Source organism: Hemitrygon akajei, unplaced genomic scaffold (genome assembly GCF_048418815.1).
Source record: "Hemitrygon akajei unplaced genomic scaffold, sHemAka1.3 Scf000099, whole genome shotgun sequence".
Taxonomy (NCBI): domain Eukaryota; kingdom Metazoa; phylum Chordata; class Chondrichthyes; order Myliobatiformes; family Dasyatidae; genus Hemitrygon; species Hemitrygon akajei.
In genome coordinates, this window is record NW_027331985.1 from 1,971,760 (window position 1) to 1,988,302 (window position 16,543).

At 43.1% G+C, this 16,543-nt stretch overlaps 2 protein-coding genes across 4 annotated transcripts in view; one reads left to right on the forward strand and one right to left on the reverse strand.

The window, feature by feature from the left end:
- LOC140723054 (NACHT, LRR and PYD domains-containing protein 12-like) overlaps positions 1-16,543 on the forward strand; it is an 868,270-nt gene that overhangs the window by 806,275 nt on the left and 45,452 nt on the right. The window lies entirely within an intron of this gene.
- Positions 320-16,543, reverse strand: part of LOC140723045 (uncharacterized) — a 283,480-nt gene continuing 267,256 nt past the window's right edge. The window contains exons 1-3 of one of the 3 annotated variants that reach the window (XM_073037666.1): positions 13,570-13,784; positions 10,866-11,029; positions 320-2,265 (exon numbers count right to left, since the gene is read on the reverse strand). In XM_073037666.1, the coding sequence (XP_072893767.1) occupies positions 605-1,879 (1,275 nt within the window). In that variant the 5' untranslated portion in view covers positions 1,880-2,265; positions 10,866-11,029; positions 13,570-13,784 and the 3' untranslated portion in view covers positions 320-604. Of the gene's footprint in view, positions 2,266-10,865; positions 11,034-13,569; positions 13,785-16,543 lie in introns of those variants that run through there. The other 2 variants (XM_073037665.1, XM_073037667.1) reach the window with 2 other exon arrangements.

A 16,543-nucleotide genomic window follows, 5' to 3' on the forward strand; every position in this document is an offset into this window, starting at 1 on the left:
TTAAGAGTTGTGTTTTTTTGATTACACTGTATATATAACAGCATAACATTAAACCTATCTGATTTTGACAATATATACTTTTCTTTATTGCTGTTTATGTCTTTTGTATTATCTGTTTGCTAAACCTCTCCACTGATATGTATATTTTTCATTACTGGAAATCAATAAAAACATTGAAAAAATGAAAATGACTGTCCTGGAACAGAATCACTGGCAGGGTCCAGCCGGCCTGAGTTGACTCTCTACTGTACGCTAGGTGTGTTATAAATTCACCAAGTACTGGAGACAGAGTTTAAAATAGAACTGACTTATTTCTCTGCTCCAGAATATTAAACTCCAGTCCCATTAAAGATGAATGTGCAGCAGAAAAAACTCCTCCCATGCCCAGTGACCAGGGTGCAGAACTGGGTGTGGTGATCAGCAGCAATAATTTACAAGTCACTCTTCAAATTGCATTCAGCAATGGTGATGAACAAATATCCAGCATGCAGCTTATTTAAAGGTTCTCCCCAGTGTGAATCCAGTAGTGTGTCACAAGGTTAGATGACTGAGTGAATCCTTCCCCACATTCACAGCAGGTGAACGGCCTCTCCCCAGTGTGAACTCAATGATGCACATAAAGTTGAGATGACTGAGAGAATCTCCTCCCAGTGTCTAAGTAGGTGATCAGCCTCTCCCCAGTGTGAACTCGCTGATGTACCTTCAGATGGGATGACTGAGTGAATCCCTGCCCACATTCTGAGCAGGTGAATGGCCTCTCCCCAGTGTGAACTCGCTGATGTACCTTCAGATGGGATAACCGAGTGAATCCCTGCCCACATTCTGAGCAGGTGAATGGCCTCTCCCCAGTGTGAACTCGCTGATGCACCAGTAGGGCAGATGACCGAGTGAATCCATTCCCACATTCTGAACAGGTGAACGGCTTCTCCCCAGTGTGAACTCGCTGATGTACCAGTAGGTCAGATGACCGAGTAAATCCCTTCCCACATTCTGAGCAGGTGAATGGCCTCTCCCCAGTGTGAACTCGCTGATGTACCAGTAGGTCAGATGACCGAGTGAATCCCTTCCCACATTCTGAGCAGGTGAATGGCCTCTCCCCAGTGTGAACTAACTGATGTACCTTCAGTTTAGATGACTGAGTGAATCCCTTCCCACAGTCTGAGCAGGTGAACGGCCTCTCCCCAGTATGAACTCGCTGATGTACCTTCAGTTGAGATGACCAAGTGAATCCCTTCCCACAGTCTGAGCAGGTAAATGGCCTCTCCCCAGTGTGAACTCTCTGATGTTCCTTCAATTTAAACGACTGTGTGAATCCCTTCCCACATTCTGAGCAGGTGAATGGCCTCTCCCCAGTGTTAACTCGCTGATGTAACTTCAGTTTACATGACCGAGTGAATCCCTTCCCACAGTCTGAGCAGATGAACTGCTTCTCCCCAGTGTGAAATCGCTGATGTACCTTCAGATGGGATGACCGAGTGAATCCCTTCCCACAGTCTGAGCAGGTGAATGGCCTCTCCCCAGTGTGAACTCGCTGATGTACTTTCAGATTAGATGAGTAAGTGAATCCCTTCCCACAGTCCGAGCAGGTGAATGGCCTCTCCCCAGTGTGAACTAACTGATGTTCCTTCAGAGTGGATGACCGAGTGTATCCCTTCCCACAGTTTGAGCAGGTGAATGGCCTCTCCCCAGTGTGAACTAACTGATGTACCTTCAGATGGGATGACCGAGTGAATCCCTTCCCACATTCTGAGCAGGTGAATGGCCTCTCTCCAGTGTGAACTCGCTGATGTACCAGTAGGGTGGATGAATGAGTGAATCCCTTCCCACAGTCTGAGCAGGTGAACGGCCGCTCCCCAGTGTGAACTCGCTGGTGAGCCATTAGATCAGATGACTGAGTGAATACTTTCCCACAAATTCAGCAGATGAGCAACCTTTGCCCAGTGTGATCTGACTGCTGTGTCCACAGGTGGGATGACCGACTGAACCCCTTCTCACACACAGAACAGGTGAGTGGCCTTGCCCAGTGTGAACTTGCTGATATACCTTCAGATGAGATGACCGAGTGAATGCACTCCCACTGTCTGAGCAGGTGAAATGATCGGCGTGCCAGTTGGTCAGATGACCAAGTGAATCCCTCTCCACAGTCTGAGCAGGAAGGATGATCGAGTGAATCCCTTGCTCCACTTCTTAAATATCTAGACCGAGACAGCAAAACTGGTATGCTGTGTCTGAATTTCCATAGACAAATTCCTTGTCATTTTTAACCTGTAAAGAAGGACAACATTTCAGATGAGCTCACTTGAGTTGCCAAAGTGTGATCTGATATCACACTGTTACAGTGTAGTTCAACCTAAGTTGGAGAGAGAAATCACCTTCTAACTGGGCAAAGTGTTAGTATCTGGAATGACCATCAAACTCTCTGATGGTCGAGAAGTATGGGGCATTTCTGCCATCTCCAGTCTGTTACTTGGCTCAGTTTGACTCTCTCCATTGGCAATATTCCCCGTTCCCCCTGAGCTGCATGGGTGCCTGGCCCCACAGTAACTGAAACACTCTCACGCAAGTAGCTTTTGTTGACATACAGCTGGGATTTTCTTTTATGTACTATTAATTTAAAGTGCCATAGACTTAATGCCATGTAAATATCTCCTGACCTAGTCTAGTTCCACATTGGAGATAAATGGTTTGTAATTCTGAGAATTAGTTAAAATCCGAGCAGAAGGATATAAATAAAGGAATTTAAACCATTGAATAAAATCAGGCCCAAAATTAAATTTTCTGATGTTTTCAACCCAATCAAAGGCCTTCTCAGCATCTAAGGATGTCACACATTCCAATGTCTCTTTGGAAGGAGAATAAATGACATTTAATAAATGACGAATAGTGAAATGAGAATATTTATCTTTAATAAATCCAGTCTGGTCATTTGAGGTTGTCCTTTGAGTCCTTTGCTCTTTGATCTGGCCTTAGAACACTTAGCTATTGCCTTTAGAGAATCTCAGTGTATCACTGGGATATTAAGGAGAGGTATTATTCACAAAGTTTTGTTCTATGCCGATGACCTACTACTTTATATTTCTAATGTCGAAACTTCTGTGCTTTCTTTACTTTCTTGTTTCAGCCAATTTTCAGGATATAATCTAAATTTACATAAGACTGAACTTCTTCCTTTGAATAATTTGGTACCCATTCATACTAACCTTCCTTTTAAAACTGTAAGAAATCAATTAACCTATTTTGGTGTAATAATTACTAAGATTTATAAGCTATTATTTAAAGGAAGTTTTTTCACTCTATTGGGTTACGTTAAAAGGACACTTTCAAAATGGTTGCCTCTTTCATTATCGTTGATTGGCCGAATCAATTCTATTAAAATGAATCTTACCTAAATTTAAATACCTTTTTTAGGCCTTACCCGTCTTTATTCCGCAATCCTTTTTTGATTTTCTTGACTCTACCCTATCTTCCTATATATGGAAACATAAACTTTCTCGACTAAATAAATTTCATTTTCAAAAAGCAAGAAAGAATGGAGGTTTAGCATGACCAAATTTTATGTTTTATTACTGGGCAGGCAATATATGGAACCTCACATTTTGGTCATACTATATTAACCATGAGGACTGTCCTGTTTGGGTTTCTATAGAAGCTAATTCTGTTCATAAATTCTCTATTATTTCTCTTCTTGGATCTTCACTTCCTTTATTTTTAAGTAAACTAACTGACAGTTTCGTAGTTAAACATACTTTGAGGATTTGGATACAATTTAGAAAATATTTTGTTTTAATGAGACATTCTCTATCAAGTCCTATTTGTTCTAGCTATTTTTTAAACCTTTTTTGATCGATGTAGTTTTTAAAGAATGGGATAGACTGGGTATTAAATGCTTCCAGGATTTGTTAGTTGGAGGAAGTCTTTTCGCTTGAGCAATTGTCAGCTAAATATAGCTTACCAAAAACCTTTTTTTTATATCTGCAATTTAGGGAATTTCTGCAGTCTCAATTGCATACATTTCCAAAAAGTCCAGGTAAGAATTTATTAGATGTAATTTTTAATCTGAAAACTTTTCAGAATGGTTCAATATCCAATATTTATGGCATGCTGTTGAGAATGACAAATGTTCCTTTAGACAAAATTAAAAATCTCTGGGAACAAGATTTGCAGACTTCAATCTCTGAGGAACCTGGAATGAAATTTATAAATTGGTTAATACTTCATCGTTATATGCCTGCCATCCCTTCCTACAATTTAAAGTAGTCCATAGGGCCCATATGACTAAGGATAAGCTCTCTCATTTTTATTTGGATATGTCTCCCTATTGTGACAGATGCAACTATGGAGTAGCTTCATTGATTCTTATGTTTCGGATATGGCCGAGGCTTGAAAAATACTGAAAGGAAGTATTTCAAACCTTTTCTGCACTTTTTAAAGTTAATTTTAAGCCTAATCCTTTGACTGCCTTATTTGGTATTGTTGGAGGGCAAGATATGATTTTGGAAATACCTGATCAGTGGCTACGTGATGTTACGTCATGCTTAAATTTAGAAAAGATTCGGTGTTCAATTTCAGAATCAAAAACTTTAAAACATAATGGGGACCATTTTTGAATTATTTTCAAAGCATTTGATTTGTTGTTACGTACGGATGTTGGCTCATATTATCATCTAGTTCTTTATAATGATAAGGACGTTTTTCATTTTTTTTCTTTTTTTTACCAAGCAGCTTTTTGTTGGTAGCGGATTAGATTTTTTTTGTATAATGATAAAATTAGAAGATTTCAATATTATGATTTAAGTCAATTTACATGAATATATTCATTAGGCTTTACAATTCAACCGCCAGGACTTAAGAACTTTTTAAAAGCTATTATTAATGCTTTTTGAGTAAGTGATTTAGATGCATATCATATTTTTTTTACTGAGTTAAGTATTGTATGTAATTAGTTTTGCTACAACAAGTGTATGGGACATTGGAAAAAAGGTTGAATTTCCCCATGGGGATGAATAAAGTATCTATCTATCTATCTATGATTATAAGTGTGTTTCTAATATACAGTATTTGGTACCATTTTATCATTTTTTATAGTTTATTAAATATATATATATATATATATATATATATATATACACACACAATCAATAAAAATATTGAAAAAAATCTCCGGATCTGGCTGGTGGCACAGTGGCAACAGTGCCGGACTTCAGAATGAACCTGAATTTGAATCCAGCCGGCTCCCCTGCACACTTTCCATCCATGCCGGGTTACGGGCTGCTGATTTCTTTGGAACCACTGCTGTAACTTGCCTCGTACGCGGTTGCCCACGACGCCAGAGAGGCATGGAGGGAAATCGTCCGCTAACCGAAGAAACTCAGGTTGCAGCGTACGTTTCCTTAAATATCTCCCAAAACCATTGCCTCATTCAATTTACTATCTCATCTTGAATGCTAAGTGACTGAACCTTCTTGACCAACCTCCCATTTGTGACTTTGTCAAGTGCCCATGTAGAAAACATCAGCTGCCTTGCCTTCATCCACTTTCCTGATAGCTTTCTCCAGAGACTCTATAAGATTGGTTAGACATGACCTACCATGCACAAAACCATGCTGTCTATCCTTAATCAGTCCACATCGATCCAAATACTTACCGTAGATGTCGGATTATAAGCCACTACTTTTTTCCCACGCTTTGAACAGCTTTGACACTGCGGCCTTTACTACAGTGCGGCTAATGCATGGTTTTATTTCATGCCGCCAAAAACATTTTGCCTCGTAACAGTAGACCAATAAAATTGATGAGTAGTTCACAGAGGTCCAATGAAATTGTACGATAAATCAAGCGCACTTTCACAATTAAATTATTGTAAATCAGTCATTTGTACTCACCCTCATCAACATGGAAAACACTCGAAGAAAAGCATTGTGCTGCCTTTATGGCAGTTATTTAGTTTATAATATTTTCGCTTAGTTATTCATTTGTTAGTATTTTCTAGTTAAAGTTAAAAGTGTTAAGTATATTTGTTTTCTGTACATCCCGGGATACTATGACATCACATCCGGTTTCGCCGCGTCTTGTGGGAAATACCGGTTTGCGATAAATGGGAAGGTGGGTGCGAGCACATTAGCCTAGCGCATTAGACCCGAGCGCATTAGACCCGAACGAAAACGCTGCTTTTAAGTTAAAGGCGATCAATAACTTTTCCTGGTAGGCTGCAGTATATATTTTTTTACCAGTCGTTAGGAGATATTGGAATGTTGTTCGTGCACTGTTCAGTAAAAAAGTATACGCAACGTAATTTGTGTGTTACCGATACGTATGTATATTTAAAAGTAGCCGTGTTAGAGGCACGGTTCGAAAAAAAGCATTTGCAATATGTATTTGTTTATGTTACCATACGGATTTAATTAAAAGTTAAAAAATCCTCACGTGTAATATCTTTCTGTGTAAATATCTCATATTACAACGTGGGACACCTGCGGCCTAAAATCCGGTGCGGCTTGTACAAGTACAAAATTGATTTTCTTTCTAAAATTAGAGCCAGCGGCTTTTAATCAGGTGCGCTCTGTAGTGCGAAATCTACGGTATATATCCGGTTCCTGCTCATATGTTCTAATAACTTTCCCACTACTGATGTCAAGCTCACTAACATAAAGTTTTCTCATTTATCCTTAGAGCCTTTCTTGAACAGCGGATCAACCTTGGCTGTCCTCCAATCCTCCAGTACCTCACCTGTCACTAAGGATGATTTAAATATCTCTGCTTGGACCCCCACAATTTCTGCACTTGTCTTCCACAGGGTCCTGGGGAACAACTTGTCAGGCCCTGGGGATTTATCCATGCTAATTTGCCTTAAGACAGCAAACACCTCCACCTCTGTAATCTGCACAAGGTCCATGAAGTTGATGCTGCTTTGGCTCACTTCTATCGACTCTGTGTCCATCTCCTGAGCAAATACAGATGCAAAACTACTATTTAAAACCTCCCCCATCTATTTTGTCTCCTGTATAGGTCACCATTCTGTTCGTCCAGAGTGGGCATGTTTCTGTTCTGACCTTCTCCACGTTTCTGTGACAGAGAAGCTGGCCAAACTTATTTGGAAGGGAAAAGGTAGGAGTGACAACAGAGCAGCAATGGCTGGAGTTTCTGGGAGCAACTCAGGAGCTGAGTAATCAATACATCCCAAAGACATGGAAACATTGGAAAGGCAGGAGGACTCAACCGTGGCTGAAATGAGAACCCAAAACCAACATAAAAGCCAAAGCGAGGGCAAATAAGCTTTTAGAAACCAAGAGAAGACAACTAAAGAAAGTCAGATGAGCTCAGGGTGTGGGAGTATTATATTGTAGTCATTAATGTGTCTTGGTAGCACCCAACAGCCTGAGGAATTTAGAGGAACAAAATATCCGGGGCCTCGATATCAGTTGAAAACAAAGGTTCCCTGCACCAGTTAACTTTCAACTTTTATTTTGGCAGGCACATACAAACTCTACACCCTCAAAAATTCACTTCTGAAGAATCCCCACTTACCAAGTACTCCTTTGCCAGAAAACAGCCTGTTCCAATCCACACTTGTCAAATCCTTGCAAATACCATAAAGTTGATCTTTCTCCAATTTAGAATCTCAAGAGAGGTCCAGATCTCTGTTTTTCCATATTTTCTTGGAATCTCATGGCATTATGATCACTATGCACAAAGTGTTGCCATTCACTAATTTCTGTCACCAGCCCTGGATCGTTTCCCAACAGCTTATTGCACACTTCTACACCGGATGTTTTACGTACTGATTAAGGCTCATTTGACAAACTCTACCTCATCTAGTCCTTTTACAGTATGGGAGTCCCAGTCAATATATGGAAAGTTAAAATCACTTACTATATCAACTATTGCTTCTTGGTGTAGTCTGTGAACTCTCTACAAATTTGTTCCTCTACATCCCTCAGACTGTTGGGTGCAACCAATTCCCAGTAATGCCTACGATATCACAATTCCATGCCCTGGGCTCATCTGGCTTTCCTACGATGCTTCTTGCATCATGACTTCCACAGCTCAACACATTCATCGCACCATGCTCAAGCATTTGATTGCTGACTCTATCTGAGCTCTGAACAACATCTGTCTGGTGTGAAGAAAACAACCTCTCCCTCAATGTCAGAAAAACCTCTGACGCTGAGTTTTGTGGTGAGGACGCAGGAAAGGTTTTCTTCTGATGACTCTTCCATGAAGGTCATGTTTGTGCAGGTGTTGCTGCACAGTAGAACAGTGCACCACCACTCCAGAGTCTGCGAAATCTTCCTGAATGTTTTTTTACAGTCAAATGGGGGTTTCGATTTGCCTTTCTAGGAATCCTACGAGTAGTTCTCTCAGAAAGTTTTCTTGGTCTTCCAGACATCAACTTGACCTCCACTGTTCCTGTTAACTGCCATTTCTTAATTACATTGTGAACTGAGGAAACGGCTACCTGAAAACGCTTTGCTATCTTCTTATAGCCTTCTCCTGCTATTTGAGCATCATTTATTTTAACTTTTAGAGTGCTAGGCAGCTGCTTAGAGGAGCCCATGGCTGCTGATTGTTGGGACAAGGTTTGAAGAGTCAGGGTATTTATAAAGCTTTGCGATTTGCATAACCTGGCCTGCCCTAATGATGACTGTGAACAAGCCATTGTCCTAACAAGCTAATTCAGGTCTGAGACCGTGGTAAAATTTAACTGAGAGCTCAAATCTCTTGGGGTGCCCAAACTTTTCCATGGTGCTCCTTTCCTTTTTTTCCCCCCCCACTCTAAAATTGTACAAAACAGAAATAATACACTAAACTCCTCATGAAGGGTTTCAGCCTGAAACGTCGTCACTACCTCCTCCCATAGATGCTGTCTGGCCTGCTGTGCTCTGCCAGCATTTTGTGTTTTTAATAACACACTAATCTTACTTAAAATGTTGAAAGGAATGTTTTGTGTTTAACTTTATGACTTTTGGAGATCAGTTCACCTTCTACTCACTAAATTATTCACAGTAACAGAATGTTTGACCAGTGGTGCCCAGCTGTTTGCATACCACTGTATTCAATGAGGTGGTGAGCACGGGGTGTGATGGGGGGGGTGAGGAGGAGGACTGACAGGGAGCGAAGAGGGAGAATGCGTGGGGTGAGTGGTAGATTTAGAGAGTGATAAAGAGGGGAAGACAATGATGGATACGGGAGCCAGCAGGGAGAGTGTTTGAGAGAGGGGGGAGGGTGGGAGGTAGGGAGAGAGATAGAGAGGGTGAGAGCTGGAAATGGAGGTTACAGAGTGGTGGAGGTGACTGAGTGAGAGAGACAATTTTGATTGAAGTGAGAGGGTGCATGAGAGAGGGGGAGATGGAGAGGGGAAGGCAGAAGGTGAAAGAGAGTGGGAGAATGGTCAAGTAGCAGTGTCACTGAGGCGGATAGAGAAGAGGGAAGGGGAGGGTAGAGGTGGGGAGGAAGCAAGAATGATTGAGAGGGGTGATGATATGGAAGGGGTGAGGGAGAGGTGAGATGGCGAGGGAGAGACTGAATAAAAAGGGAGGTCTGGAGTAGAGGGCAGGAGGATGAAGAGGGACTGAGGAGGGAGTGGTGAGGGAAACGGGGTATGTAGACAGGGATGAGGGAGAAATGTGAGAAGATGGTGTGTCTGATTAGAATTGTTAGACTAACTATTTATTCAGTCCCCAGTTGCAGGGTCGTTAATCACATATGTTCACAAGTCACCGAACAAATCCACCGTGGGATTACGGTTCCATGCCTTGAGATTTACTGTGTATGATTCTGGTCAACATATCCAACAGTGGGGAGCTCTAACACGTACGGTTCTGGTCAACATATCTGACAGTGGGGAGTTTCACAGCATACGGGGACCTGCTGCAAATCGCAGTGCAATGCCAACCCCAGCGGATGCTGGTGTTTCTCCTGTTCAGTTAGCGGTGAGGAAAGAGTTAATCTCGGGTTTGTGTAAATCGAGGGCCGGTTGCAGTGGGAATGGGCTGGGATCGATCCAGACAGCTGGAGGCACCGGGTTCTCCAGTCTTTTAGATTTGCGCCCGAGTCGGGATTGCGGGATCAGTTTGTTGTGTTTCCCCTCCAGCTTGGGAGGGTGGATGTAGGTGAAGGGGGCCTGTCTATGTGTCGGTGTGGGGTGAATGGTCAGAAGGGTGTGGGGCCACTGGTGGGACGGAGGGGGGTTTGGGTACTGTGGGTGATCGGATGTAACATGACCTGAGTGGATGTGCAAGGGGTAAATTACGTTGTCAACGAGGGTGGATCTGGTCCATTGAATCAGACAGCTCAGCTCACGTGTCCTGTCAGGAGCCACAATTCTCTCATCATCTTAATCACTGACTAATCTTTCTGTTAACATTGAGTTTGTTACAGAGCCCCAGGGTCTGCAAACAGATGATTGGTAAGAGGCAGAGTGTTATGGTGACTGCCTGTTTCTTGGACTCGAGTCCCGTGCTTAGTGACTTTCCCAGGGGTTACGCCCATTGCTATGTCAATAATTTAGTTGAGAAAGTACAGGGTATGGGGAGAGAGTTTGCAGCAAGTTCAAACAATTAATCTTTTTGAAAGACAGTCAGCATAAACACTCCCCTCTCTTTCCCTCCCCCACTCAGAACTGACCAAAAGCTACATCAGAGGATGCAAGATCTTGAACTGAGTAACCACTGTGAGGGAATGGGAGTGGTTTCAAAGGGCTGGGCTGCTGGAAGCACATTACCAGACCTGGAGTCATTGCAACTGGGTCTGACAGAGGCATAACTGGTTCTTCTGGACACATTCAGTCTCACTCCAACTATTTCCTACCTTCCTTTGTACAGGTATGTAATGTCTAAAGGACCAGTGTTTGAGTAAATGAGACCTACCAAACTTTCTCCTGACTGAATCACTGGAATCTCCGAGTCAGATGGGTTCTCTCCAGTTGATGCTCTCAATCCTCGGGCTGGTTCACTTGTTGCTGTTCCCTCGTCTTCAGTCGTGGTTTGCCTCCAGTTGGGGTTTTTCTTCAAATAAATCTCTCACCACAGGTCTAACTTTAACCAGAGAGACAATGAAGCACATTAATAATGAAAAGGAGAACCAAACATTTCTGCGTAATGTTACTAAGAACAAAACTCTCTGAAATTTAAACACTGAAGGCAGATTTAATGATCTCAGTGAACAATCTTTTATTGTCCCTCACATGTCACAGACGATATGGGATAAGAAGGAGCATTCATTCAGTCATGGTAAGACATAATACACAGGAACAGAATTAGGTGATTCAATCCATCTGGTCTGCCCACCATTCAACCACGGCTGATTATCATTCCAACACCATATTCCTGTCTTCCTCCTGTAACCCTGAAGCTACTCAGCAATCATGAATATATTAATCTCTGTCATAAATATACCCAAATGGCAGCCTCAATCAACTTCTGCGGCAACAAATTCCACAGATCAGACATCTTTTAGCCAAAAAATTCTTCTCATCTCAGTTTTAAAGGGAAGCATCTTTATTCTGAAACTGTGCTGTAAGATCACAGACTCTGTGTCTATTGGAAACATCCTCACCATGTCCACTGTATCTAGGCTTTTCAGCATTCAGTAGGTTTACTTAACCATACATCTCCCACCACCCCCACCGTCCCTCTGAACTCCATTGAGCACAGGTTCAGAACCATCAGAGACTTGCAGAGACTCCAACGGAGGCCTACAAACTATCACAGCCATTTTCATTTCCAGGTTAAAACAGGTCCAGTTCATGAAATGTAAACCAAGAAATAAAAAGAAACTGGAATTACCAGAAACACTCAGCAGGTAAGGGACAGCTTACAATACAACTCAATTAATAACATTTCATCAGAATGACTTCAAACATTTTTAGTTTTTAGTGTAGATCTCCAGCACAGCTACCTGATTTCCACTGTGTGACAGTGAGGGGGGGGGGTGGATTTCCAAACACAGTTTGAACACCAAACTCAGGGTCTATTTCTACTGTTTAAACATGGAACAGCCCATTTACTCACAGCCGAGACAAAGCACATTTCCAAACCTCCCAAATGGTTGCTCTCCTCCCGTTAACATTTATCACTTCCAAAATACAATATTTTCTATTCGTATAGATGTGATAATAATTTATGTAAAGATTCAAGCTTCTTTAAATTTTTATATATTTAAAGACTAAACAGGATCTGTAAAGGTCTAACCATGTAACACCCGACGTGTGAGGATATTGTGAGTATCGACACTCACAGGTACACTTCCTGTCCAACCATTTCTCCGAGAGAAACGGTACAAGGCAGAGTTGCCAACCTACAGCTTTTGAGACTAATATTCACCAATATTCATGGCTTTAGCAATAGTTCATCAGACGTTCTTTTTTCATACTTGATTACTTGGTTCCAATTTAGGGGCTAAAAGTGTAAAAAAATGAATTGTTTTATTTCTGTTATTTTTATACCTCTGAGTAACACTGCTAAGGTTACTGTCGATGCAATGCTCCTCAGACAGGATGAAGAGGTCAATACTCCCCAATGCCATTAGACTTTGCAATTCAACTGCCAGGACTTAAGAACTTCTTTAAAGCTATTATTAATGTTTTTTTTTGAGTTAGTGATTTAGATGCATATCATATTATTACTGAGTTAAGGATTGTATGTAATGAGTTTCTGCTACAACAAGTGTATGGGACATTGGAAAAAATGTTGAATTTCCCCATGGGGATGAATAAAGTATCTATCTATCTATCTAAGCGCTGCGGGCCCTGCCGTCTGCTCCGACTCAGTCGTATTAGTAAGGCTACATCTGTGGTGGTCCGTGGATTACTCGCTAAGACTAAAGTACATTTTTCTCACTAACAACCCTTTGACTTCTAAGCAAAGTTATTTTACTTGCTTGATAATTATATTCTATGATAATCAGTTAAGTGCAACTGTGTAATACTTTGTCATATTATTAAATTAAGTATTCTATGTTTAATTGTACCAGTTATACACTGAAATGTAGTGAGAGGCTATAACCTTGTTAATGTCTTAGCTATCACTATATTTCTGTGGAGCTCTGGAATTCATATATTTCTTTCATCTTGGTTTACTGCTTGACATTATAAGAAGCCCTATATATGTCACACACAATTTGTGTACCTGCTCATTAAATGAATGGGGCAAGAAAGTTGCCCAGTACATGAAATGAGCATGTACACAATTTGGGTCTCACAAACTTGGGGTGATTAATAAGTTCGTGGCCTAAGGTGGAAGGATTGAATTTTACAAAACCTAGCAATTTTCAATTATCTGAAACAGAAATACCACAAAAGTTATTAACTTCAAACTTTCTGCATAATCACTCAAAGAGTTGAACTGCACGTGCAGGTACCGAGAGCTGTATAACTTCAAGCCTTCTAACTTAGGCCACGACCTTATCAATCATCGCCACCCGCCCGCCGCCACAACCCCCCCCCATACAGCTCAGGCAAAAAAAAATTGCCACTGCACCCCTGCTCCAGCTGTCCGGCAGAGCTCGGGCCCGGCCCTTTCCCAATGCAACCGGCCCCCAAGTTACACAACACCGGGATCATTCCCTACTCACCCCTGCTCGAATCGGAGAATCGCCAACAGCGGCAGTCGGCACCACGCATGCGTTCAGCAGCGTTTCTCTACAGCGCCACCGGTGGCCGGAGGTCTGCACATCGTTGCCGATGGCTGGAGATCCATACAGCGCCACAAGTGGCCGGAGGCGGGAGGGACAACGGAGAGGTAAATCACAAACACGACAAAGTCTGCAGATCCTGGAAATCCAAAGCAACACAAACAAAATGCTGGCCGAACACAGCAGGCCGGGTAGCAACGGGAATGGAAATAGGAATGAAAATGTTTGGACACCGGGAAGTCCCGCTCGGAACGGGTAGTTCAAAGGATAGTTTATTATTAAAGCAGGTATCCATAAATAACGATGTTTTTTTTTCTCTCCAGAGAACCACGAAACAAAGAAAGAGCATGAAAGTCGTTCACAGAGAAAAATCAAACTTCTACCCCACCCCCCGGATCAAGAAGAACGGGATCCCAATCATCAAACCCCAAAACCCATCCCTCCGCACAAAAGGGAACAATAATATCGACCCCCGATAAAAAAAAAACACTCCTACCCCGCACAACTGCGGAGGAGCCGGTGTCACCAGTGTAGAGGCGGACGCATCGGGAGCAGCGGACACAACGGGCGACCCCGGAAGATTCACAGGTGAAATGTCGCCTCACCTGAAAGGATGTTTGGACAACGGAGAGGGTTCGACCGTCTGGCCCTTTCACTGTGACACCCCGAACTCCACATCAAATCCGTCCAAACGAATCTGGGTGAACTTTAATGACCAATAAATATAATTCCTCTCAGCGATCAGCTGTCTGAATGATTCCCTGACTCTGAGAGGAAGGGGTATCTATGGTCCACACTGTCAGGGTGTTGAGTTTACCAGGAGACAAAGACTGCAGGGACAGGAGGAGGAGTATAGGAAACTGATACAGGACTTTGTGATATGGTGTAACTCAAACTACCTGCGTCTCAATATCACCAAGACCAAGGAGATGGTGGTGGACTTTAGGAGATCTAGGCCTCATATGGAGCCAGTGATCATTAATGGAGAATGTGTGGAGCAGGTTAAGACCTACATGTATCTGGGAGTACAGTTAGACGAGAAGCTAGACTGGACTGCCAACACAGATGCCTTGTGCAGGAAGGCACAGAGTCGACTGTACTTCCTTAGAAGGTTGGCGTCATTCAATGTCTGCAGTGAGATGCTGAAGATGTTCTATAGGTCAGTTGTTGAGAGCGCCCTCTTCTTTGTGGTGGCGTGTTGGGGAGGAAGCATTAAGAAGAAGGACGCCTCACGTCTTAATAAGCTGGTAAGGAAGGCGGGCTCTGTCGTGGGCAAAGTACTGGAGAGTTTAACATCGGTAGCTGAGCGAAGGGCGCTGAGTAGGCTACGGTCAATTATGGAAAACCCTGAACATCCTCTACATAGCACCATCCAGAGACAGAGAAGCAGCTTCAGCGACAGGTTACTATCGATGCAATGCTCCTCAGACAGGATGAAGAGGTCAATACTCCCCAATGCCATTAGACTTTACAATTCAACTGCCAGGACTTAAGAACTTTTTTTTTAAAGCTATTATTAATGCTTTTTTTGAGTTAGTGATTTAGATGCATAACATATTATTACTGAGTTAAGTATTGTATGTAATTAGTTTTTGCTACTACAAGTGTATGGGACATTGGAAAAAATGTTGAATTTCCCCATGGGGATGAATAAAGTATGTATCTATCTATCTATCTATCTATCTATCTATCTATCTATCTATCTATCTATCTATCTATCTATCTTTCTGTTGACTAATACACTGTGTGTGGACCCCACTGGCAATTCTGGTGTTGTGACCCGAATAGAGACAAACACCACGCTGCCCACTCCACCAACAACACGGCACAGCCGGACACATAACAGGGGACTTTACATCCCACAACACTGGATTCAGTGATGAAACCCGTGATTAATGTTGTTGTCCCACTGAAAAGTCCATTAAGGTGCTTTTAAATGCCAGCGCTCTCCCACAGGTGACGTCACACATGGGCTCCCCCACCGGGATCTGCCCTCACGTGCGCGTGGGTTTCGTCACCCACGCGCTGCTGTGCTCGAGCTTTATCGGTTGAACGGCTGGGCTACTAATCACGTGACCAGCCCCTTCCCCACCGCTGTCAACAGAGGATTCAGAAGCTGCGCTATTCTCATTGGTGCGAAGCGATGTCAATCACTGGTTACAACCAGTCGCGGAGGCGGACAGGCCGAGTGGACGTTACTCCGCTGAGTTCGTCTCCCGCTCAAGCGTCGACCGCCTCCTCAGAGCGGAGAAAACCTCAAAGTAAATGTCCTCTTTCTGATTTATTTCCATTTCCCTCCGAGGGAAGTTGGGGGCTTTTGTGAAGCGTCTCCTGTGGCCGGAGTCTGATGTATCGCTGAGAGGTAGGAGGAGACCGCTCGGCCCGTCGGTTTGATGCCGGTTCCCCGGGGAGGGAGGGAGAGGGGGGATTTTATTGAAAGGATGAAGATGTTGAGAGAGGGGGCGGACAGGATGTTTGTCCCGGTGGGGACAGGAGGGGCTCATCTGTGGAAATGTCTGAGCCCACGGTGGTGGTGGGCAGAGGAATTCACCACATTGGGGGCAAACACCGGCAGACTGTTGCCCTGCAAGCGGGGCCAATGGTCCGGGCAAAGTGACAATTATTTGTGCTTTGTTGAGATTGTACCTGGAATATGGTGTAAAATCCCGCTCCCCATATTAATACGGGTTATACAGACCAAAGAACAAACTGCCGGAGCAACTCAGTGGGTCGGGCAGCATCTGTGGAGGGAAATGGACCGTCAACATTTCGGGCTGAGACCCTCCCTCTGGACTGAGAGTGGACGGGAAATAGTCAGAGAAAAGAGGTGAGGGGTGGGGATGGGGCAAGAGCTGGGGAGTGAGAGGTGGATCCAGGTGAGGGTGAGGTGGGAAGGTGGAAAAAGTGACAGGGG